Below are 25,473 nucleotides of genomic sequence, written 5' to 3'. Positions count from 1 at the left end.
ATTATATTTTTTATTGATTTTTTTACAGAATTCTTTGCATTGTGATGCAGATGCAACCGGTTAGCCTCTTGACCGAAGTTACATTTAACATAGATGCTTCACTCCTGATTTGTGTAGCATTTCCTTGCAGTGAAATACAGTCAGTCATTCGTGTTGATTTGTGTCAAGGAAAACATCACGTTTGTATTTGGTTGTTTGCCGTGGGGTGACAGGGTTGGCCCTTTGCTGACCCTGCTGAGATGACCAGCTGGTCTTGACACAGCCTAAATAAATGTCAGGCTTAATGATCACGCCTAAAAAAAAGTGCTAACCTGCTCTTTGTGAGCATGTATGTTTGCATGCAACATGTCAGGATGTATTAAGAGGTTTGTGTGTGTCTTTGCATCAGAAAGTAGAAAAGTTTAAATGCTTCTTTTGTTATTAAAGTTTGCCTTAGTTAGTAGTACACAATTGTTTGTGCACTAATAAGTTCCCACACTCAAACAATTCCCAAAACATTTACCCACAAGATCACGAGCAAAGTTGGAGGTTTCTCTTGACCAAAGACATTTTTACTCACACACCACTAACTGTACATGCATCACAGAGAAAACATAATGTGTAATAATTGCTCTGTGTTATTTGACAATGATTTGCCACTATCCCACATGTACCACATTGGCACCATAATGATGCTTGGAGTTGTATTTACCTCTTGATCTCTTGAAGTTTTCTGTTTTTTTATTGTCTTTACATGCACAAGATTATTCAGATATTGATTAGAATTTGGCCTCATTGCTATTTTATATAAACACTATATAAATAAACAAAATAGCCTGACTTTCATAACCAAATTAAGCCAATATTCCTGTTTCTGGATATTGGGTATATGCATATGAATTTTGGCTCATATACACACCTTAGTCAGAATATCTACCTTAACTAAATATATATATATATATATATGTGTGTGTGTCCCATGTCCAAACAAGGGTAATTTTGAGTAAGATTAGCTACAGACAATTGTTAAAATGCAAAGCTATTGAAAAAACAATCAAACATTCTTTTAAAATTTCAAAACTTTTCTTCATAGGCTCGAAGGAAAGAAGTGTTCCTGCAGGAACGATATGGGCAGTTCAGTCTGACGGACCCATTCCTCGCCCTGCAGAGGGACTTTGAGTCAGGGACGGGACCAAAGGACCGTAGGCCTGTTAGCGCGAGCCCCATCACCGTGCTGGAAGCTGTTATGGCCCACTGCCGCAAGATGCAGGAGAGGATGTCCGCCCAGCTCTCAGCCGCTGAGAGCAGACAGAAAAGGGTAAGATCTGTCTGATAATTGTGTGTATTCTGTATGTTTAACAGGGCAAGACTACAGGAAGGATTGTGTTTGTGAATTATTCCAAGAGTATTTACATATTCTATCTGAAACAAGTCATCCTTTTCTGTAGGATTATGTTGACGTGATTAAGTTTGTTGTCAGCGGTTTGCTGAGGTGTTCCTAGTTATTCTCGGAATATACTTTAGTATGCAATGTGTGCACCTGTGTGTGTCTTTTTAAGGGGGGGGTGTCTACATCATCTATGCTGATACTGTTCTGGCACAATTGATGAAAAAATCCTCTTTTTCTAACCTCCATGAAAGCATAGTACATGTCATAAAAGAAGAGTAAGAAAGAGAGCTCTAGACAAGGCGAGCAATAATGGTATCTCGGAAGAAGAGGAGGAGGTGTCAGAGAAGGAGAGAAATGGATGCTAAGCTCTAAAACACTCTGCCAAACACATCCGTAAATCTATATCTCACTATTTGAGATAGTGCTACAAAGAATACAAGCTACATGGTATCAATGCAGGCCTTGAACTTTAAAAACACACACACAGGTGTGCTTCTTCCAAGTGACCCCTGACCCTTCACTGTACACCACTCCTGCAGACAAGATATCAGCTGTGTTCACCATCTCAGTGGCTTCAGTTTTATTTTAGGATAAGCCTATTATGTATTATAAGATACAGTTTATATATAGGTACATAGCATGCATATTTACATGTTACAGTGACAGAGTGAACTGAGCTCCCTGTTCCAATAATAAACACTTGTGCTTGGTTGTTATGGTGACAGTTCTCTTATTGCATTGGTACTGTAGTTAAATGCAACAGCTCATATGGTATAAACATAGTCTTTTATCACAGTGATTTCTGTCTGATTCTGTCTGGCCACTGTGCTTAAGTGTTTTCTTTTGTTATCTCATTATTTCTGGAAGTGTTCATTTATTCATAGGCTAAGCAGCGTAAATCTGCAAATAAAGCTTATACTCCTATATCTGTAACTTGTAGTGTCAAATTTTTTTTTTTGCATGTATTGTATTGCTCAGCAGTTGATGGTAGTATGCTCAGAAGTTGATGTTAGTAGTGTGACCCCTTTTTGACATTCAATTCCCTGTTGATTATCATATTAAAAGCAACTGATACCTCAAAGGTCAAACTGCTATCACACATGAGTGAAGTGTTCAGCTCAGTCAGTAACTTTACATGAGTACAGATCCCTTAACATACTTTACAAAGGTACAACTAAGAGTTGCACACAAAATAGATTTGGGGTAATTTTTTTTAATTGTCTGGCTCAGAAAACATGAAGAAAAACACTGATATATTCATGAAAAAGCTTAATTGGTGGAGCTTGGACATAAACAGATGATTATGTAAGGTTAACTTAAGGGTAACTTCTGATTTGAGGATGTTTCTCCAAGTTTAATTGTGCTTGATTTTAAAGTAATTTTCAAGGCATGTTTACAAAGTTTTGTCCGAAAGACTGATTTATCTTTAATTGTTTAATAATTAGTGTCTTGCTTTATGTGTCTGTTATCTGCTCTCTGTGATTCTCACATTTGCCCTGCTGCTGCTGTCTAGCTTGAAATGGAGAAACTGCAGCTGCAGAGCCTGGAGCAGGAACACAGGAAGCTGTCGGCTCAGCTGAAGGATGAGCGAGAGAAAAACAAACACGTGGTGATGTCACTGGTGCATGAATGCAAGCAGCTAGCCGCTCGTGTAGTTGAAGAGAACCAGCGTTTTGAGGAGCTCTCATCCCGCACTGAGCAGGACGGCCGTTCTGTGGGACGACTGGAGGAAGAACTGGCATCTGAGCGACGTCGTAGCCAACAGATGGAAGCGGAGATGGAGAAACAGCTGGCTGAGTTTGACACAGAGCGAGAGCAGCTACGTGCCAGGCTTAGCCGCGAGGAGACGCGTGCTGCAGAGCTGCGGGCTGAAAGTGAGAATCTCCGCCAGCAGGTGGAGCAGCTAAGAACTGAGCGATGCAAAGATGCCCCACCACTGCCTTCTGTCACCCCAGCATCTGCCCCAGTTAAACCCAAGACTATGACATCCGTGGCTGTGGGCACTGAGGCAACCGTCTACAAGACTGCTTCCTCTCAGACAGATGAAAATGAAGCAGCTAAGAAGGTGCCACTCTCCATCCCAGTCAAGCCTACAAGTTCTACCTATGCTAGCATGAACCTACCTAAGACTTCCAGTGCTGGACGGGGGCTACACCACGGGAGCTCTCAGGCAGAAAATGGAGGAGAGGGCCAGACGCATCCACATGGCTCACATTCACCTGGTGTATCCACTACCTTGCCGACTGGGGTCAGTCCCCGCGTCCAGGCGGCCCGTTACAAATTCCAACCCTCTGCCTCAGAGCAGGACCAAAATGGAACCGCAAACCAGAGTCCCCCTTCCCGCGACCTGTCCCCCACAAATCGAGACAACTTTGCAGCCAAACAGCAGGCTCGCCACACAGTCACACAGGTTCTCTCCCGCTTCACAAGCCCTCCAGCAGGGGGACCCCCTGCAGCCCTTCGGCCTGGTTTGCCACACTCCACATCTGAGGGGGGACCCTTCGCAGGGCGTTTAGGCCACCCCCAGATAGGCCTTAAATCACCGACTGTGGCCCGCATTGACAGGGGTAACCCACCCCCCATCCCACCAAAAAAACCAGGACTGTCCCAGACACCATCCCCTCCACACCCACCAATCAAAGTAGTAGGTGAAGCCAGCAGGTCCCCAGGAACAGGACTGGGGGTGGGCCTTGCCAAATCAACTGCCACCCCTCAGCTTCCTCCAAAGCCCTCCTTAGATTTGGGCAGTACAGTCCCAGCCTTGACTGCGTCACAGGTGGGTGCTTCCTGTACTGGCTGGCCGTGGGGGCAGCAGCCGACAGCAGCATGTGTGGAGTGTCCCCCTGTCACCACCTCCTCCACAGCTACCATTGTCATTAGTCCCTCCATAAACCCACCTAGTCTTCCGTCCCATAGTCCCCAGCACCCGGGCAGCACCCTGGCAGCAGCATCAGGTAAAAGGGTGCACTGTGTTTCACCCTTACTTTCACTGCTTCTCCTTTCTACTCCCCTCCTTTTCCATTCTTGATGTATTCCTCAGTAAGTCTTAGCAGAGGAGGACATAGACTTGGAGTAACCAAGAGAGGAGTATTCATACTCTACTAGGTTTACCTGCCGTTTGAAACACAGTACTTCAACATAACCAAGATAAGAGCATTTTTACGATTCTTGAGGGCAACTATCCATGTCTGGACAGTTTCTTGACCAAAGCAGTCATAGATATGAATAGCTCAGGTTGACCCTCTCTTGATGATGCAGGTCTCTAGGGGTCTTTCCTGTAACCCATTCTGAAGCTGATGCCAGAGGCTGCTCTTTCCCCTTTCCTCCCATTGACCTACAGCATGGTTCTGCCTCTCCTGTGTTCCATCACTAACCATATTCCACAATGTCTTAAACTAACCACACCACCGTGTCCATGCTGCCATCTGTTTCTTTGTTTGACCTACTGTAAAGTAACTTGTGAATGTGGTGTTGATCCCTGCATTTTTAAACGTTTCATTCAATGGTTACATAGACGTTTCTGGACCACTAACCCAATTGTATTTGATTGCACTTGAATATTCATAAATATGTTTCTATGCATTGGTTCTGCACAATAGCAATTACTTCTACATCTAAGATATACCATTGATGTCTTTGTCTGAGAAGTGTAAATTCTTATCTTAGAGCAGAGGTGTCCAATCCTTCTCCTGGAGTGCCAATGTCCTGCAAAGTTTAGCTCCAACACACCTGTCTGAAAGTTCGTAGTTATCCTTAAGCCCCGGGTATACTTCGGCCGTCCGCATTCGTGCACCGTCCGCATTCGTGCACCGTCCGCATGACGTAATTTTCGTCATGCGGAGGGCTCGCAGCCGGCTGCACACCCCGTCCGTGTGCAGCCCAAATTTCAAGACCGCTCAGACAGTTTGCATGCAACAGCGCATGCGCAAGCAGGACAGAAGAGTCCACTAGGTGGCAATACGCACAGTACTGAGCACAATGTGCAGTCGTCGAAGAAGTGTGTGTAAAGAGCGATTCAAAAACAAGACGCATGCCTTCTCCATCTTTTTTGATTCCTGTTCTCTTGGTGTATCTTCTGAACTATGTTGCAATGGTGGATGCACTATTTTTCTTCTCCAATCCTGCCCAGCGAATGTCCCGTTGATGACACGATGTCTGGTAAAAGTACAGAAAAAATATGTACTCTGCATGTGTCGAACTCGGTCATCCGTGCGCATCCTTGGTTTAGCATACTTTGAAAGATGCGCAGATGCGACTGCGTGTGAGACGCGTCCGGGCACAGAAAGTGAAGTATACCCGGGGCTTTAAGACGTAGCTGATTCAGTTGTTTTTGAATACGGTTGGGGCTAAACTCTACAATTTAACCCTCCAAGAGCAGGGTTGGACACCCCTGTCTTAGAATAAATGCTACCCTCCTAAAAGGCCGCTAAGACAAGCAGGAATGTTCTTGCTGATCCGGCTGGTTAGTGTAAATTTGGTGTTAGTCTAGCTGGTTGCTGGTCAACCAGTATGGTCTTTCTTGTAAAGTCTTACCAGTTAATCTAAATTAAGAAGCCTAGTGGAAACACCAGTACAACAACATCCTACACTGGGGACCAACATCAAAGACACAACATATGCTGGTCTTTTCAGCAGGGTAGTTCCAAAAGAGCTTTGACAGAGATGTCAGTTAGCTGGAGTCATGCATTGGTCTGTAAGCCAAATATATGAGACAGCTCGAATTGCAGTTAGATTTTTCCCTTTGGAAACAGTGTCAGAAGCTTTAGAGTTCTCTCATATTTTGAAATACCACCCTGTCTCTGCAGGCCTCTCCATAGCTCTCTGAGAACACCAAAGAAAGACAATTGTAACACCATTGAAGGCAGAGCAAGTATTCCAGCAGAGTCTTTTTCTTTAATGTCACTAGAGACTAATCCACAGGGTAGCTCGGAAAGATGTCGGTAGCTAGCTGTCATCGCTAAATGCTAAAAATTAGCACTTTTCTTCCTCTCTCTGCAGCCACTCAGCCATGGCAGTTCTCTGAGGCTCCTCTGCTCTCTTTGCCGCCCATTTTAACCCAGAAAAGAGCCAATAATCTTATGCTTTCCACTGGACCTCAATGAAACAGCCTATCTCTATCTCTCTCTCTCCCAACTCCCTCCACTAACCAAGATAAACATAGAGAATCCCTAGAGACAAAGCTATTTACAAACATGCTTTAGCATTAGCACTCAGATACTAGACTAGTTACATCCACACTGCAAAATGAGTTATTTCAATTCTGTTTTCACATACAGGTACCAATTTGCCAGTAGTATTTCTGTGCTTTGTGCTTTCAAATTTCATCTGTTTCTCTGCTGTAGTTTCCATATTTCTAACGCTGTCTAATTGACATGTCTCACACAATCAGAACCATGTTTAGAATGTTTCAGTTTGACTGACATAATTTATGATGCGTGACTTTCATTAATGAACCATAAACCGCCTGCTGCCTGATTTGATTTATCCAGTTGAGTTATGTCTTTTATTTGATTTGTTTTTACCCTGACCTAAAAACAGATGAAGTTGACTTGAGCATTTGAAAAATAATCCGATTTGTAGGATAGAGGGTGTGGATTGCAGATACACTCTAGAATAATACATTTCCAATGTTGTGCCAAAATGTGTACGTCACATAAACATTTATCCTTTGTTTTACCCGAATTTGGCTTACTTCTCATTTCTTCTCGAACGCACATTTCGCATGTTCATTTCTCTGTAGGATAATTTGGTTACTGAACTACAAAATACTCACTGCGCCAGTGGCAGTGGCCTTAAATTATTTCTGAATGACAAATGGAGTCGTTCTTCTGGGTAATGTTTTGGTTCAGGTAACACATTTTGACACAACACAAGCACCCTGCCTCACTAGTTACTGCTGTTGCTTGAACCCTCCCAGGCTGGTGTCCCTCCATAGTCCCCTCGCTAACCTGCGGTGACCCCGTCCCCCTGGATGACGGGCAAACCCTTCTCCTTCAAGCTGCTTCCCAGGGAAATGTCACTTTATTGTCTATGCTGCTTAACCAAGATCCACTATTGGATATTCATCATCGTCATCATGAATTAACCTCTGCCTTGATCTCTGCTGCTCTTAATGGACACACAGGTATGTGCTAGTGAGATTAGCATGTGTACAGTATGCATAAAAAATGATTGAATTTTTCTAGCATTTTGCTTTTGTATATATATATATATGTATATAAATGTGTGTGTAAATAATGTGTTTATGTATATTCTATAGACTGCTTAAATCTGCTGCTGACTTCAGGGGCATCTGCTGAAGCTGCCGATGAAACAGGATTTACGCCGCTACATGCCGCTGCTGAAAATGGTCACCATGGGTGGGTCCTCTGTTCTCCTTTGCTTTGCTATTATGGTGTTTTAGCACTTTTTTTTGTGTTTTCAAGAACAGTGACACATTTGCACATCTTATGGCACTGTTATTAAAATCCATATCAGATGATCTGATCACAAGACAGACAACAATTTTTTTTCTGAAATTTTGGATAGTTTTTTTGCTAGGCATGTTTTAAAACCTTTGCTTTGATGCAGTGAATGATTGACTGGTGAGTAGGTGGTACTGTGTCACTGTTGTCCAGGATGCATCCAAGACGGATTAGCGTTTTAAATCAAATGTGATGTAGTCACATGACTACTGCAGCAAGGGGTTTGACTAATCAGGTGACAAAACGTTTTGGACCTCTTTTTCATGTGTTTATAGTGCTGCCTGATTGTGATCAAATCAACCTAATCAAATGGTAGGGTTTCCAATATCTAGACAATTTTTTCTCTATGCAATGATACCAATCTCAGCTGATCTTTCATCGACAGGTGTGTGAAAGCTCTTGTTAAATGTGGAGCTGATTTGGAGAAGGAGTGCTCCCAGGGAAGGACCCCTCTGTACCTGGCCTGTGAACAGGGACATCTGGAGTGTGTGAAAGTCTTGCTAGATGCAGGAGCAGACCGTTCACATGTCACGACTGTGAGTTTTCAGTTCCGCACTGACACCAGTGTCTCTCAAATGTCAATTACATTCTGCGTTCCTAAACACGTTAGGAAATACTGCCCCTCTGTTCATCTCCATGGTTACCTTAACAGTTGAGCGTGGGTATTTTGCTGTCAATGTGTTGCTCAGAATGTAATTACGGTTCCTATTTTAGAAACACTTAATTATGCCCTGAATGTTTTCTCAGTTTGCTCTAATTTACTGGGCTGAAAATATCCCCAAAATATCCTGGGAAATTCTTAAGGTCTAAATTAAGGTGTTTTTATATTTGCTGGTTGGTTCATATTGTGTGTGTTTGTATTTTTTTTATCTGTTTTGTTGTGAGTATGTGTATATCTGTACATAAGTAAGTTTGTGGACTTCTCAAAAAGACCTCTTGCAATTGCACTTAAGTGTTTGTTATTTTCAGGACAACTGCACGGCTCTACACGCTGCAGTCAGTTCAGGTCATGTGGGCCCTCTGAAGCTCCTGCTATACCACCCATCACCTGAACCAGACCTGGGTCTCCCTGCATCTCCTTCAGACTCCAATCAGGAGCTCCAACACCCTGGCATAACCAAGGCCAGTCACATCCTCAACCACAGTAACCAGGATGGCTGGACTGCTGCCCATATTGCTGCATCCAGGGGCTACAAGGTGACATGTTTGAGTTTGATGCTAAGTAGACTGTTTCACACCAGAGTTAGAAGTGGCTGATAACACAGATGGTGCCTCGAATGCTTACATGTCTCATGCTTTGCAGAAATGCCTGGAGGTCTTGTGTAACCACAGTCAACAGGACATGGAGAAGAGGGACAAATGCAATCGCACCATACATGATGTTGCCACAGATGACTGCAAAGATCTACTAGAGAACCTGGGTGAGTATAATTTAAATGATAGAGCTTTGTACAAATGCGATAGTTTGGCACTATGTGATAGTTGGCTTAAGTGACCACAGCCTTAACTTTTACTTTCTGTCCTACTTTAGATTTGTACACAGTGGTTGTACAGGTGCTCATGGGCTCACCGGAGCGTCTTTGCCCTGTGGATCTCCTGGAGGATGGATGCACTGTTGGCAAAGTTACAATTCAGTGCAATACCAGCTGGGAAGAGTTAACAGGAAGCTTGAGTTACCTGCTGACCAATCACCTCCAGCTAATTTGTGGGAGGTGGGAACTGCAGGAAGTTCTAGGTAGAGCGGACACTTTGGGCCTCTCTACTAACAGCATGGCTTCTGTGATTATAGGTAAACACATATACATCTTACAGTAACTAGCTACTTGCCAAAGAAATTTAGATTCATTTGTGCCCATTTAACTTGATTATAACAGGGGTGCCAAATTCTGTTTCAGAGTCATATGTTTCTTCAGAAATCATTCTAACATGCTGATTTGGCAACATTTGAAATATTTCTTATTATTTCTTTTTAAAAAAATGTAACTGACCTCAAATTTTTGAACGGTATTGTACATAATTTATACATCCCCCCCTACATAAAAAAATAGTTTTTATTAGTGAAATCCCCCCCCCCCCCCCCCCCCCCCACACACACATACATATATATATATATATATATACAGTACAGTCCAAAAGTTTGGAACCACTAAGATTTTTAATGTTTTTAAAAGAAGTTTCGTCTGCTCACCAAGGCTACATTTATTTAATTAAAAATACAGTAAAAAACAGTAATATTGTGAAATATTATTACAATTTAAAATAGCTGTTTTCTATTTGAATATTTTTCACAAAGTAATTTATTCCTGTGATGGCAAAGCTGAATTTTCAGCATCATTACTCCAGTCTTCAGTGTCACATGATCCTTCAGAAATCATTCTAATATGCTGATCTGCTGCTCAAGAAACATTTAATGTGTACAATTGTACAAAATATTTGTGTCCAATTTTTTTTTCAGGATTATTTGATGAATAGAAAGTTCAAAAGAACAGTGTTTATCTGAAATCTAATCTTTTGTAACATTATAAATGTCTTTACTGCCACTTTTGATTGATTTAATGCATCCTTGCTGAATAAAAGTATTCATTTCTTTAATTTCTTTTCAAAAAAATAAAAATAAAAATTCTTACTGACCCCAAACTTTTGAACGGTAGTGTATAATGCTACAGAAGCTTTGTATTTCAGATAAATGCTGTTCTTTTGAACTTTCTATTCATCAAGGAATCCTGAAAAAAAAAAGTACACAACTGTTTTCAACATTGAAAATAATCATAAATGTTTATTGAGCAGCAAATCAGCATATTAGAATGATTTCTGAAGGATCATGTGACACTGAAGACTGGAGTAACGATGCTGAAAATTCAGCTTTGCATCACAGGAATAAATTACTTTGTCAAATATATTTAAATAGTACACAGTTATTTTAAATTGTAATAATATTTCACAATATTACTGTTTTTTACTGTATTTTTAATTAAATAAATGTAGCCTTGGTGAGCAGACGAAACTTCTTTTAAAAACATTAAAAATCTTAGTGGTTCCAAACTTTTGGACTGTACTGTATGTATTTTATGCAAAGTATAATTTTTTGTTTTACTTATTTTTTTTATTATTTTTTTTTACCCCTTCACTGAAATGTTTGAATGCACAGTGCAGAAGCAGCCATGATCGTTTCACGATTGCTTTGAAATGCAACCTGTAGCGTAGAGACACGTTTGCGATGGCTATTCTCGGATGACCCCAGGCTTCTGAACAGCTGCTGCGCTTCCTGAATTGCCCTTGGTTACTGTTCAAGTTTTAATTTCCCCACCTCAGCGATTTTAAACTCTTGTTGTCATAGATGCAAGAAAAAAGAGACGGCCAAAGAGCCCAATATGTGTTATATATATCAAATATATCTGTCACTAGTATGATTTGCGATATAAAACCTCTGAATATAGAACTTAACACCACACACACATTCACACAAATGTGCTATTATTTACTTGTGTACCCTCTATTCTGACACTAGCTCTAGTGAGCATGAATTTAATGTGGCTTTTTTCTTGGGTGTTGTCCAACATCTCACTGGGCCAAGTAGGGAAGGACGTGGGTCAGGGGTCTAACTCCGCTTGGCTCGACCCAAGGGTTGTCATGCAGGGCTGCTGAAAATAAACTAGCCTTCTCCAAGTTCTCACCTATCTCTTTTACACCCCTCTGGCCTTCTCCCTGTCTCTTTTGCACTCTTTCTCTCACCACTTCTTTTTTTTTTTTGTTTACACTCAACTCCTCCCTTAAGACAAGATGTTTCCAAACACCAAGAGCAGATGTCAGAATGAAGGGATTTGGCCTACCGAGAGCAACTTGATGACTATATACTATTCCAAACAGAAAACATGAGGGGACTGACAGACAGAAAAGAGAGACAGGAGGATAAAAGCACATGTATCATGCCTCTCAAGTTTGAAAAACAGTAGATGAAAACTGCTCCCATGTCAGTAAAGATTACACATCCGTGTCTTTCACCATAAGCGGATACATACATCTAGAAAATCTATCCCTATTTCCTAAATGAATTTTCTTGTTCAGGTGATGCTGTCTGGCTGCCGGGGCAGGAACTGGCCCAGTCTCCTTGGGATCTCATTCGGAAACGCCTTAGTCAACGTATTACCATACATCTTAAAGGTGAGCTTTGCAGTCGTTTCATTTAGTCTCTTTAAAAATAAGGCCTGTTTCGCACCTCCATATTAAATTTGGCACCCATATTAACAGGTTACACTGAAAATTCAGCTATGCCATCACAAGAATAAATAACATTTTAAAAATATTAATAAATATAAAATAGTTATTTAAAAAATAATTATTAAAATTATTAAATAAATAAAAAATAATTTTAAATCGTACTGACCCCAAACATTTGAACGGTATTGTATTACATGCATTACATTCAACTTAGATTAAAAATATTGTTCATAGTTCATATGTATGCAATAACTAATGTCAACAAATTGAACCTCAATGTGAAGTGTTGCCACATATTTGATAAAATTATCAGATTGTGTTTAAGAGATTCTTTTGGTAAGGCAGAAAGATATACTTTGCCTATGATAGAAAGAATCAGCAGATCTCTTGGGTTTCCACACTTTAATGAATAGCCATGCTGTGCTCCCTGTCATCACATGACCATGATATTTAGCTGGGCTCCAGAATATTCCATCTCATGCAACGGCACATAAAAACAACTCATTGAAGCCCTCGCTCAAATCCGTTTCACACAGATCTCCTGGTCTCCCATGTCCTTTGTGTGTTGTGCTCTTTGATATACCGTGTGGGTTTGATTTATGTCTCATGGCTGCTATAATTTTGCTTTCTGTCAGGCCTGTCAGAGTGCACTCTGGATGAGATGACGTACGACTCCCTGATCCCTCTACAGCTGCTGCAGAACTATGTCCGCCTGGTACGCTGACTCACTCTCCGTGTCAAAGAGAGTTTTTTAGCGTGTCTGAGTTAAACTGGATGATCTTTAAAGTTTGGATGAAGAGTACTGAGAGGGAATAAAGTCCCTATAATACCTTGGGACCAAAACAAAATTCTTTGAGTCTCCACCACCAGTTCGGCACCTTGTGGCAACAGATACTATTTGTGTTTTAAATGTTGTAATGGAAGATACATGGAGTGTAATAAGCAGTAACTTAAGACAACAAAACACCCTCCAAGACCCACTTGAGTTATCAAGCCTGCACTAAGGCATTCATAAATAAAATATTTGTAATGGATGATAAAATGAAGCTGGTCTAGATGAATAATACATGTGCTGTTGTTCATGATATTTACCAGTGTTGATAAACTCAATTGTGTTTTTGTTCGTGGTCAGGTGGAACAGTACCATAATGTCATCTTCCATGGTCTGGAGGGCAGCTTTCAGGAGTACATCGCCAACCAGATCTCTCATTATATCAAGGTAATTATTATCAATTGTTTTAAAGGTGCCCTAGAATTAAAAATTGAATTTATCTTGGCATAGTTAAATAACAAGAGTTCAGTACATGGAAATGACATACATCGAGTTTCAAACTCTATTGTTTCCTCCTTCTTGTGTAAATCTCATTTGTTTAAAAGACCTCCGAAGAACAGGCGAATCTCAACATTACACCGACTGTTACGTAACAGTCGGGATCATTAATATGTACGCCCCCAATATTTGCATATGCCAGCCCATGTTCAAGCCATTAGACAAGGGCAAAATGTCTGGATGTGCACAGCTGAATCATCAGACTAGGTAAGCAAGCAAGGACAACAGCGAAAAATGGCAGATGGAGCAATAATAACTGATATGATCCATGATAACATGATATTTTTAGTGATATTTGTAAATTGTCTTTCTAAATGTTTCATTAGCATGTTGCTAATGTACTGTTAAATGTGGTTAAAGTTACCATCGTTTATTACTGTATTCACAGAGACAAGAGCTGTCGTTAATTTCATTATTAAACACTTGCAGTCTGTATAATTCATAAACACAACTTCATTCTTTATAAATCTCTCCAACAGTGTAGCATTAGCCGTTAGCCACGGAGCACAGCCTCAAATTCATTCAGAATCAAATGTAAACATCCAAATAAATACCATACTCACATAATCCGATGTACTTTGTTTATGCAATGATAGAGTCGAGAGCTCGGGAGGGGGCGGAGAGCGCAAGCAATTAAAGGGGCCGCAGCCTGAATCGGTGCATAGTTAATGATGCCCCAAAATAGGCAGTTAAAGAAATTAATTAAAAAACATCTATGGGGTATTTTGAGCTGCAACTTCACAGACACATTCAGGGTACACCTTAAACTTATATTACATCTGGTAAAAAAACGTTCGATGGCACCTTTAAATATTCATATTTTACATTTCATCCAAACAGTTTCAGAAACTAACAAGTAAATGCATTTTTGTTCATTTAAACATTTTTATTTTGAACATTTAAGCACTGATTATATGAGGAGGCCTAAATCCAATAAGGATATTCATAAAAAAGACCATTGATAAATTTATAAAATGTATTCAAATACATACACTACATTAAATTCATAGAACTTGACTTGTAAAAACATTTTCTATTCATCAAAGAATCCTGAAAAAAAAAATACGGTTTCCACAAAAATATGAAGCAGCAAAAGTGTTTTCAACATTGATAATAATGAGAAATGTTTCTTGAGCACCAAATTATCATATTAGAATGTGACACTGGAAATATTTCACAATATTACTGTTTTTACTGTGTTTCTGATCAAAAAAATGCATAAGACTTCTTTCAAAAACAACATAAAATCATACCAACCCCAAACTTTTAAACAGTAGTATGTAAGAAATGGCAAAACAGAGTACAATCCTAAATCTACAATCTTATTTCCATAATGTATCATATTTCTGAGTGAAAATCATGTTAAAAATGTAGGATGGGCAGGAAAGTGTATTAACAAAGTAAATGTTGACTTAAGTGTGTCACATATTTATAAACATCAAGTAAAAGTTTAACATGAGGTTTAAGTATAACTCTGAAAAATCTCAGAATCTCAGTTTGTCTCATGTATTGTGGACATCCATCTGTATTAGTCATGATGTTTATGATGCACCTGTTGTGTGTTTGTGTGTGTTCGCAGCACAGACAGGAGGCCCAGGGGATTGGCTGTGATGTCGTCAGGGTGGAGATAGATGAGAGTCTATCAAAAGAGCACCTGCTGGAGATCTTCATCAACTGTGGTAAGAGCCTCTTCCATCAAGCAGCGCTGTATCGAGGAGTCACACATATCTCAGGTGATGATGTAGGCAAAGGAGCAGAGGAAGAAGATATCAGACCCCTAGAAACAAGATCAATGAACAAGAATCTTGAGTTTCCATGAAGTTTGTTCTGTGTTGAATCTGAATTGCTGTTGAGTTATTATTGTACAACACTGTCTATGATGGTTTTTGGCCTGTACCTTGTAAAAATCTTTTTTTTTTAAGTACAAATCTAGGGCCCTGTTTACACCTGGAATTAAGATGCGTTTTGGTTTATCAGATCACAAGTAGACAAGGGAGACACATTCCTGAACAGAATAATTAAACAGAATTACACTACAGATGCTGTTGATCGAGGAGTTTAACTTGTATTGAACACAGAATTTTTCTTTGAATAATTACATCTTTGAATTTAGTGTCTGGTATTGATCGATTTGTGTTGTGTATCAGGGTTCCTGGTGTCTTTGCATGAAGGCAGCACTGGGCGTTGTGTTGTGGTGGTTCTTGAGGGTCTGGAGAGAGCCCACTCTCTCAGCCACATCCTGGGAGACCTGTGCGAAGCCCTGGAGAACCGAGGATCTGTCTATTCCCTCTCCCTCAACCATGGTGAGATGCATTCATACAGATATAGCAGAGCTGGAACAGTCAATGCACCTGAAATAGCAACTCTTTTCTCCTCATGTTGATGGGCAGGTCACAATGGGCTTTACTATTTCCGTGAAGGGAGTTTTTTGATTGGCACTCTGGCTAAGCCTCGCCTGCAGGGTGCTGAGCTACGATTACAGCAGCACTTCCGCTGGGTTCAGCTACGCTGGGACATCGAGCCCCTCAATGGCATGCTGGGACGTCATCTCCGCAGAAAACTCCTCCACAAGGTCAGCCCTGCTCATCTAATAAGCTGCAGGGAAGACCACCAGAATAGCCATTCAGCTCTAAATTTAGTCAAGATTGTTTGGTTCAGTGGTTCTCAACTGGTTTTGCAATGGGACTCACAGTTCCCCATGGTCATCATGCCGCAAACCAAATTTTTAAGAATTTGAACCAAGCTAATTTATTTTATTAATTTGCTCTTTATATATAGTGAAGAGATATATAGCGCATGCCTCCACATTTGCAAGTGCAATGAAAGCGTGTGCGCTGTGAGCACAGTATAATGTTTGACAGAACAGGAAGGTGAGAGACTTTTCATTTCATTATGAAAATAACGTTTGAATAATGACACTGACATTTAGCCTGACAACACCTCATCTGACAGCAGATACTGAATTAGAACAACATGTTTTTTCAGGCACTGCGTTTGCCTTCGCAAACATCTTTCAAAATAAAAATCTTGCATCAGAAAAACATTTACAATTAAATTTTGTAGTTGTTGTTTTTGTTTCTTTTTGACTACATAATCTGCGACCCTTTTAAAACGGTCTTGTGACCCACTGGTTGAGAAACACTGGTTTAGCATATTAAGTATATGTATTTTTGGAGCACATAAAGAGTTGTTTTTGTTGTTGTTGCAGTTACAATGGAGACTTTTAAGCATAAAATGTTTTTTTTTGAGTGAACTATCCCCTTAACTTAGTTTGTCTGTTTCTGCAGACTCAGGGCCAGTGCTGGACATCTGATGATCCCGTACACAAAGCTCTTTCTTGGGTGTGCTCAGTGTGGCACCAGCTTAATGCCTGTCTGTCACGTCTAGGGACCTCAGAGGCCTTGTTGGGACCTTATATCTTCCTGTCCTGCCCTGTGAATCCAGAACAGACCCAGGCCATTCCAAAGTAGGTCAACTTAATGTTGTCACGATACTGGAATTAAGACAATTGTAATACAACTGCCCTGTAAAATAAAATATTTCAAAACAAGTAAATAAAGCACAGCTCGTATAGTGTATCTATACTGCAGAAAATTATTTTTAAACATGCAGTTTCAAATATTCAGAAGCAATATATATCAAATTAATATTTTTCACAACACTAGGTCAATTGAAATGAAATTGCATTTTTTGTGTTCAAATTGGTCCATGTGTCTTTGTGTTCAGGTGGTTAGTGAGGCTTTGGAATGCAGTGATAGTTCCACGGGTCGAGGACGCTGTTATATCTAGAGTAACAGCCAAGCGTTCTCCTTCCCAACGACGGTCTCCCAACAGCAAAGGTCTGAGTCCAGGTCAGAGAGCGGTTGTCAAAGCAGCTCTCAATATCCTTCTGAATAAGGCTGTGCTGCAAGGCTGCCCACTGTCCAGACCAGGTACAGCACCATGAATTGTTTGGGAACAAACAACTAAAAGATGCAACAAATATAACTACATTTATCAGTAGCCTGACAGTAGCTCAGTTGATTTTACAATAATGCAGCTATTTCATTACTGAGATAATTTTCCAAGCCACATTCAAAGTAACTTCACTAACACTGACCATCAGCCATTAAAGGGGCTATATGTAAGAATTTTCATGCATTAATCTCTTATTTATTGCCAATGTGTGAATAGCTTGTAACGAAACTTGTAGCGGTGTTAGGCCGTGTGTCCACCAGAGCGTTTTTTCCAGCTGCCTGCGTACTTTTTCAATTGTTTTCAATGGGAGCGCCGCGTTTTTTAAACGCCAAGAGCGTAACGAGGCGCTGACAACTTTTTCACGCTCAAGCGCCGACAGCTCGGCGTTTTTTACCGGTCGCCTCGAGTTGAAGAATGTTCAACTTTGAGTAAAACGCTGCGCTCATCACTGTCACTTTTTAGCCAGCCGTCCAATCAGAGTGGAGGAGGGGCGGGACAAATACAACTCCGACCAACTGTCACACTCTTGCTGTACAGCGACATCAACAAACAGAAACAAAATGGATGAGAAATTAATATTGCTGGTCTCCAAACATACATAGCAAGTAATTCCACATTGTGTGAACATTTTTAGTCTGAAACAAATTACCTGCAAAATAAGTTATAAGTAACAGTGACGCGGATATTCCGTATCATAGCAACAAAGCGTCTCAACGGAAAAAAACGCTGCGCTGCAGAAGCGCTCACAGATAGGCGTTTTAAGCAGAGCGCCTAACGTTTTCAGCTGGCTAAAAACGCTTTGGTGGACACGGCCTTACTAATAACAAGGGTTATTTTTCTGTCTGTGTGGTTAGAGATTGACAGGCTTTTACCAGAGTTCCAGGGAGGATGTTTTCCTCTTTCCACCATTGGCTCCGCCTACAGGAAAGGTGGCCGAAAAGGACGCGATAATGGCGCTTGGAGACGAGCCAATACCAGCCCACGGAAGAAAGGAAGCCCCGCCTCTGGGAGGAGCTCTAGCTGCTCCTTAAGAGAAGGTGAGGTGTAACTGATGGCTTTGATTTTGCAGTAAATGCACCTCAGCTACAGTAACAATCTGCTTTTGCCATTTTGTTTCTATTAAATAACCCATATTCTTTTATTTTTATAATATAGGATCTCTGGCCAATTCAAGCACTCACTCAATGACAAATGTCAATCATGCAAGGTTGGTTTTCTATGTGTGTGCGCGTTTGTGTTTGTACTACCAGCAGATGGCAGTGTGACTCAATGATTATGTGTGTATGTTCCTGCAGACTCAGTGACGGAGTTGCTGTGGGTCTGTCCTTCTGCTCTGATGATGAGACGGATCTCATCAGAGAACTCCAGACCATGTGCTTTAGCAAATCGGAGCCAGACATAAGTAAGGTAATAGACATTAATATGCACTGTTCAAAAGTTTGGGGTCGGTAAGATTTTTAACATTTTTTGAAGTCTCTCATTCTCACCAAGGCAGAATTTATTTGATCAAAAGTAAAGTAAATAAAGTGAAATATTATTACAAGTTAAGATAATTTTTTTCTATTTTAATATATTTTAATATAATTTATTCCTGTGATGGGAAAGTTACATTTTCAGCAGCCATTACTCCAGTCATCAGTGTCACATGATCCTTCAGAAATTATTCTAATATGCTGATTTGGTGCTCAAGAAACATTTCTTATTGTTGAAAACAGTTGTTCTGCTTAATATTTTTGTTGAAACAGGATTCTTTGATGAGTAGAAAGATACTCAGTTCACTTGCATTTAAATGGTCCATTTACATATTGACAATAAAGTGAGTGGAAAAAAATCCAACTGACTTGCATTAAAGGAGGAACTGAAGCCATATATGGGGACCAGTGTATCATATACTTTTGGGCCAGCAAGAAACGACCCAGAACACTGTAGCAACTACACATAGCGACATCCGCAACACCCAGCTGTAGCATTGTGGTTGTGAATTTTGCATTTTGCTCACATTCCTTCAGAAAATCTAAAAATATAGTTTGTTACTATTGGTATTTATTTGTTCATTTTACATACACATTACAAAGCAGTGGTTTAAGTTTTAGTCTGTGTCAACTACAAAAAAAAATAAAAAATCAGCTTGTGCTTCTCTCAGAGACTTTCTGTACAAGCTACTGGCACTGTAAAGCACATGACCTTGCAGTTTCTAGGAATTGACAAGCTGTGTTTATTTCCTCTTTTACCTGGTACAGATTGCTCTCTTCAAAGAGGACTTCATCATGCTTCCAGACTCCAGTCCGCCCACTCCTCAGAGGAGTGACGGTGAGGTCACGCAGCCCCAAACACTCCCTGTTACAACAGAGAGTGCCGTGGATATGACCCATCCTCCACCACAGAAGGCAAGCTTTGATAAAACACCATGACTGTGTTCCAAAGCCTACTGAGACACCTACATAGGTTGCGTAGCGTCCTTCTAAGGCATCATCCTAACGGTCACAGAACATTATAAATAACCAGTTTGGACATTCTACGTATAATGCGCAGATAAGGGCTTTTTACACTGCGCTTAAAGGGATAGTTCGCCCAAAAATGAAAATAATGTCATTAATTACTCACCCACATGTCGTTCTACACCCATAAGACCTTCGTTCATCTTCGGAACACAAATGAAGATATTTTGATTAAATCCGATGGCTCAGTGAGCAGACAGCAACACTAATGAAAATCTCAAGATCCATAAAGGTACTAAAAGCATATTTAAAACAGATCATTTGAGTTCAGTGGTTCAACCTTAATATTATAAAGCGACGAGAATACTTTTTGTGCGCCAAAAAACCCCCAAAATAACGACTTTTCAACAATATAGTGATGGGCCGAATTTCAAAGCACTGCTTCAGAGCTTTACAAATCGAATCAGTGATTCGGAGCATCCAAAGTCACGTGATTTCAGCAGTTTAGCCGCTTGATAGGAGATCCGAATCACTGATTCGATTTGTAAAGCTCCAAAGCAGTGTTTTGAAATTGGCCCATCACTATATTGTTGAAAAGTCGTCATTTTGGTTTTTTTGGCGCACAAAAAGTATTCTCGTCGCTTTATAATATGAAGGTAGAACCACTAAACTCACATAAACTGTTTTAAATATGTTTTTAGTACCTTTATAGATCTTGAGAGAGGAAGTACCATTGCTGTGAATGCAGGCCTCACTGAGTCCATCGGATTTAATCAAAATGTCTTCATTTGTGTTCCAAAAATGAATGAAGGTCTTACGGGTGTAGAACGACATGAGGGTGAGCAATAAATGACATTATTTTCATTTTTGGGTGAACTAACCCTTTAAAGAAAAATGTCCCCTCAGGCTATCCAAGATGTAGGTGAATTTTTTTTCTTCAGTCCAACAGTAAAGAAGATTTGGACCCACTTTATATTAAGTGGCCTTAACTACTATGTACTTACATTTTAATTAATCATTTGATACAATGCACTTATTGTGTACATACATGTTTTTACATTGTACTTATATTTTAAAAACACCTGCATGTAATTACATCTGTAATTAATTTCTGTAATTACATTCATAATTACACTGTTGACCCATCCCTTAACCCTTACCCCTACCCTTAAACCTACCCATACCACCACAGCTTTCCCTAACCTTACCCGTATCTACCTCAATATCAGCAAAAGTGTTTTGCAATTCAATATGAACCCAATAAGTACATTGTACTTATTTTTTGTTGTAAGTACATAGTAGTTAAGGCCACTTAATATAAAGTGGGACCGAAGATTTTAATGGAAATAATGGAAGTCAATGGGTGCCGTCACTTTGAGATTCAAAAAAATAATATGCAGACAAAACAAAATGAATACCCACGGCTCCTGACGATACATTGAGGTCTTAAGAAGCGAAACGATCGGAATATGCAAAAAAACTGAACATTATTTACAACAATTTTACTTGTAATCCGCAGCCTTGGCAAACGGTCCTCAGCGCATTCACGACTGTCTGAAACGCGTGCTTCCTGTCGCATAATCACGTATGCGCGGGAACAAACTCAAACATTAGCTGACGCTGTTTGTTTACAACAGAGAGTTTGTTTACAACAGAGAGTTTGTTTACACCGCTTCTTAAGACCTCAATGTATCTCAGGAGCCGCGGGTATTAATTTTGTCGTTGTTTTTTTATCTCGAAGTGACAGCACCCATTGACTTCCATTATAAGAATCACAGAGGACCACGGTTTCAGCTAAAAATCTTCTTTACTGTTCTACTGAAGAAAAAAATTCACCTACATCTTGGAACTGCTCAATTCATATGGATTAGTATTACGATCTCTTTATTAAAGTGGTAGTTGCGTGGACTGTCAGTGGAGGGACAGAAAGCTCTCAGATTTCATTTAAAGGTGCCCAAGAATGCTTTTTCACAAGATGTAATATAAGTCTAAAGTGTCCCCTGAATGTGTCTGTGAAGTTTCAGCTCAAAATACCCCATAGATTTTTTTAACTGCCTATTTTGGGGCATCATTAACTATGCACTGATTTTTTCAGCGCGCTGCCCCTTTAATTCGCGTGCTCCCTGCCACACGAGCTCTCGATTATATTACAGCACATTTACAAAGTTCACACAGCTAATATAACCCTCAAATGGATCTTTACAATATGTTCGTCATGCATGCTGTATCCATGCTTCGAATTATGTGAGTAAAGTATTTATTTTGATGTTTATATTTGATTCTCTATGAGTTTGAGGCTGTGCTCCGTGGCTAACGGCTAATGCTACACTGTTGGAGAGATTTATAAAGAATGAAGTTGTGTTTATGAATTATACAGACTGCAAGTGTTTAAAAATGAAAATAGCGACGGCTCTCTTGTCTCCGTGAATTCAGTAAGAAACGATGGTAACTTTAACCACATTTAACAGTACATTAGCAACATGCTAACGAAACATTTAGAAAGACAATTTACAAATATCGCTAAAAATATCATGATATCATGGATCATGTCAGTTATTATTGCTCCATCTGCCATTTTTCTCTGTTGTTATTTCTTGCTTACCTAGTCTGATGATTCACCTGTGCAGATCCAGACGTTACTGTCTAATGCCTTTCATAATGTTGGGAACATAGGCTGGCATATGCAAATATTGGGGCGTACACCCCGACTGTTACGTAACAGTCGGTGTTATGTTGAGATTCGCCTGTTCTTCGGAGGTCTTTTAAACAAATGAGATTTACATAAGAAAGAGAAAGCAATGGAGTTTGAAACTCAATGTATGTCTTTTCCATGTACTGAACTCTTGTTATTTAACCATGCCGAGGTAAATTCAAATTTTGAATCTAGGGCACCTTTAAAATAACTTCATTTGTGTTTTTCGAAGATGAACGAAAGTCGTCTTATGGGTTTGGAACGAAATGAGGGCGAGTGAATGATGACAGAATTTTCACTTTTGGGTGAACTAACCATTTAACAAAGACTTTTTTAAAAATCCTTATGGGAAAAATACTTCTGGATCCAAGGCCGCTGAAAAAGTGGAGTTAGTATGTTGTTAAGCTAAAAGTGTGATGCTATAATAAACACAAAAATGTAGCACACTCAAAACCAATTGTTTTTTTTAATACAGTTATTTTTTTAAACACTTATACCACATTTTGTCTCAATGTTGCCTCTGTAGGTCGCTTGCTAGTTTTTGGAACCCAAAACATTTACATTCTCCCTTTTATTTTTGTTCAAATATGTTTTTTTTTCTTTGTCTGTGAAAAGACTGACGGCGGTCACTCTTCTCCTCGGCGAGTGACGAGGCCCAGGTCACATCTGCCCGTCCCCAGCAGCAGAGGGTCTCAGCAGGTGAACACCACCAGCGGCAGCAGCAGCAACCCTAGCAGAGCCTCCACGAGCAGCAGAGCAAGGCAGCTCCCGCCCCACAACAACACAAACAACTTCTCACAAGGCCAGATCTGGTTCCTGGACCCCAACTGTAATGAAAACTACAGTAACCATGGATAGACACCTCCCACTGCCCTCCCTTTGCCCTCAGTCTGTTATTGCCCACTATTTTGTGAAGTTAGGTTACTGGCAGCATTTTAGTATTTGTACATGTTGTCCATACTTGTTACAATATATTACATTGTGTACTTTGGGACCATAGTTTTAATATATTCAACTGTTTAAGTAAAGAACTTTGAGGGAGGAAAAGAGTAAGATAAACTAACAGGAGAAAGACTGCTTGAACACTTTAAAGTTTGCCTTTTAGGTCAAATGTTTTGGATCAAAGTAAGAGCTGGTAGTCTTTTTGCTCTTTAGTATTTTCAATCAATCGTGTTTTATGTTTAAATAAGTGAAAGGTGAGTTTTTAAAACTGTTGAAATCAGGGTTTTACCAAATATGTGTAAATAATAACTGGGAACTTAAATGTTGTATAGATTAGTGTGTGTGTGCGTGTGTGTGTGCGTGCGTGCGTACGTGTGTGTGTGATATAGCGCTTGTACTGTACATTGGAGGACTTTTGAAGGGAATATGAGACCTGTATATATTGTTTGTAATATTAAATTTTGGTTCATATTTTTTCACACGTTTCCAAACAAACTGAATGTGGCAATAAGTACCGCCATTGCGAACACAGATTTTTTTTTTTTCTTTAAGCCATAATTAGTATTTTCAATTACTCTCATGCGTGCTCAGTGACTGGCTTGAACTTTGACCCCTACTTGTGTGAAACTCACCTATGAAATTGGAAGCGGTGCGCATTAACTTTCATTTGTCTTCTGTATTGAACATTTAGGATAAACAAGTATTCTTTTAGAGTCAGTATTGTTCATATGTACAGAAGAGATTATAGTCGACCTCTGATGTTTAACTGTATTATAGTTGTCGGATGAGGTTCAGAGAAATTCTCCTGTTTCCTCCAAGCACAACAATTAAAAATGCACTATCCTAGACAACAGCTCTTGTGTTTTCTTTCTCCACACAGCTAATGCTAACATTGTGTATGTTTAAAACCAAGTCATTCCGCAGGAATCATTTGCAGATTGTTTTGTCACTCTAAACTATGCAAAACCTGGTGACGCCTCTGTGCACACGCAATACTCTAATCAAACAATGGTAAAAGAAGAGTTCGTCCAATCATAGCGCTTGGTTCATTCCCCTAATACCAAGCGGGGATGATTGACAAATACGTAAGGCCTATCATTAAAAAGAGACTGCAAATTGACAACAACTCAAAATCCCGCTTGATCCCCCTTCCACTCCCACCGTCTGACTGATTCCTTAAACAAGGACAGTACAGTAGTACAGCTACTTCTAACTCTAACTTCTAAAGTGCACAAAAACAAAACAAAAATAATGACTTTATTCAACAATTTCTTCTCTTCTCTGTCAGTCTCTTATGCTTTTCAAGTTGTAATAGCATTAAGAGAATGTTAGAGGAACGTTGAAATAACGTTAGAGGAATGTTAAAATAATAATAATAATAATAATAATAAAAAGAATAACATTCTACAAACCAAAAACTAATGTTCTGTTTCTGTTAAGAAAATCTCCCTGGCTAGCCAAAAACGAACCTTAAAAAAGAACGTTCTAGGAACCAAAAACTAACATTCTGGGAATGTTCTGGGAAGCAAAAATTGTTAGCTGGGCCCCAACATGCATAGAACATTCCCCCAACTTTAGTATTTGGTTCTTTTTAGGTTTTATTTTTTTGCAGCCATAAAATAATGTTCCCAGATATTGGAGCAAAAAGGTTAGGGAACATTCTGGGAGTAACGTTAGGGGCATGTTAGAATAACATTACAGAAACGTTAAAATATCATTAGAATGAACGTTAAGATAATTTTATAATAATGTTAGGAGAACGTTAGAATAATGTTATAGGAACATTAGAATAACGTTACAGGAACGTTATAATAACGTTAGGGGAATGTTAGAATAACGTTCTACAAACCAAAAACTAACATTCTATTTCCGTTGAGAAAACATTAGAATAACATTAGAGGAACAGCAAAATAATGTTATAATAATGGTAGGGGAATGTTAGACTAATGTTAGAATAATGTTATTGAAATGTTAAAATAACTTTAGAATAATGTTACAGGAACATTAAAATAATGTTATAATTACGTTAGGGGAACGGTAAAATAATTTTATAATAACGTTAT

At 39.6% G+C, this 25,473-nt stretch overlaps 1 protein-coding gene across 1 annotated transcript in view; it reads left to right on the top strand.

Annotated features, from left to right (window-relative positions):
• The window catches only part of cttnbp2 (cortactin binding protein 2), a 55,694-nt gene extending 31,436 nt beyond the window's left edge, over positions 1 to 24,258 (top strand). Inside the window, exons 3-23 of the mRNA XM_048168014.1 lie at positions 1,073 to 1,297; positions 2,883 to 4,323; positions 7,287 to 7,493; positions 7,629 to 7,728; positions 8,219 to 8,369; positions 8,803 to 9,030; positions 9,137 to 9,254; positions 9,365 to 9,622; positions 11,899 to 11,994; positions 12,687 to 12,766; positions 13,184 to 13,270; positions 14,961 to 15,060; positions 15,529 to 15,684; positions 15,772 to 15,953; positions 16,669 to 16,847; positions 17,108 to 17,313; positions 18,193 to 18,375; positions 18,494 to 18,545; positions 18,634 to 18,745; positions 19,579 to 19,725; positions 23,084 to 24,258. Of these exons, the coding sequence (XP_048023971.1) occupies positions 1,073 to 1,297; positions 2,883 to 4,323; positions 7,287 to 7,493; positions 7,629 to 7,728; positions 8,219 to 8,369; positions 8,803 to 9,030; positions 9,137 to 9,254; positions 9,365 to 9,622; positions 11,899 to 11,994; positions 12,687 to 12,766; positions 13,184 to 13,270; positions 14,961 to 15,060; positions 15,529 to 15,684; positions 15,772 to 15,953; positions 16,669 to 16,847; positions 17,108 to 17,313; positions 18,193 to 18,375; positions 18,494 to 18,545; positions 18,634 to 18,745; positions 19,579 to 19,725; positions 23,084 to 23,326 (4,551 nt within the window). The 3' untranslated portion in view covers positions 23,327 to 24,258. The remainder of the gene's footprint in view (positions 1 to 1,072; positions 1,298 to 2,882; positions 4,324 to 7,286; positions 7,494 to 7,628; positions 7,729 to 8,218; positions 8,370 to 8,802; positions 9,031 to 9,136; positions 9,255 to 9,364; positions 9,623 to 11,898; positions 11,995 to 12,686; positions 12,767 to 13,183; positions 13,271 to 14,960; positions 15,061 to 15,528; positions 15,685 to 15,771; positions 15,954 to 16,668; positions 16,848 to 17,107; positions 17,314 to 18,192; positions 18,376 to 18,493; positions 18,546 to 18,633; positions 18,746 to 19,578; positions 19,726 to 23,083) is intronic.
• Positions 24,259 to 25,473: the final 1,215 nt, after the last annotated feature.

The sequence above is a fragment of the Megalobrama amblycephala genome, linkage group LG19 (genome assembly GCF_018812025.1).
Source record: "Megalobrama amblycephala isolate DHTTF-2021 linkage group LG19, ASM1881202v1, whole genome shotgun sequence".
Classification (NCBI taxonomy): domain Eukaryota; kingdom Metazoa; phylum Chordata; class Actinopteri; order Cypriniformes; family Xenocyprididae; genus Megalobrama; species Megalobrama amblycephala.
This window is presented reverse-complemented; position numbering and strand designations above follow the sequence as displayed.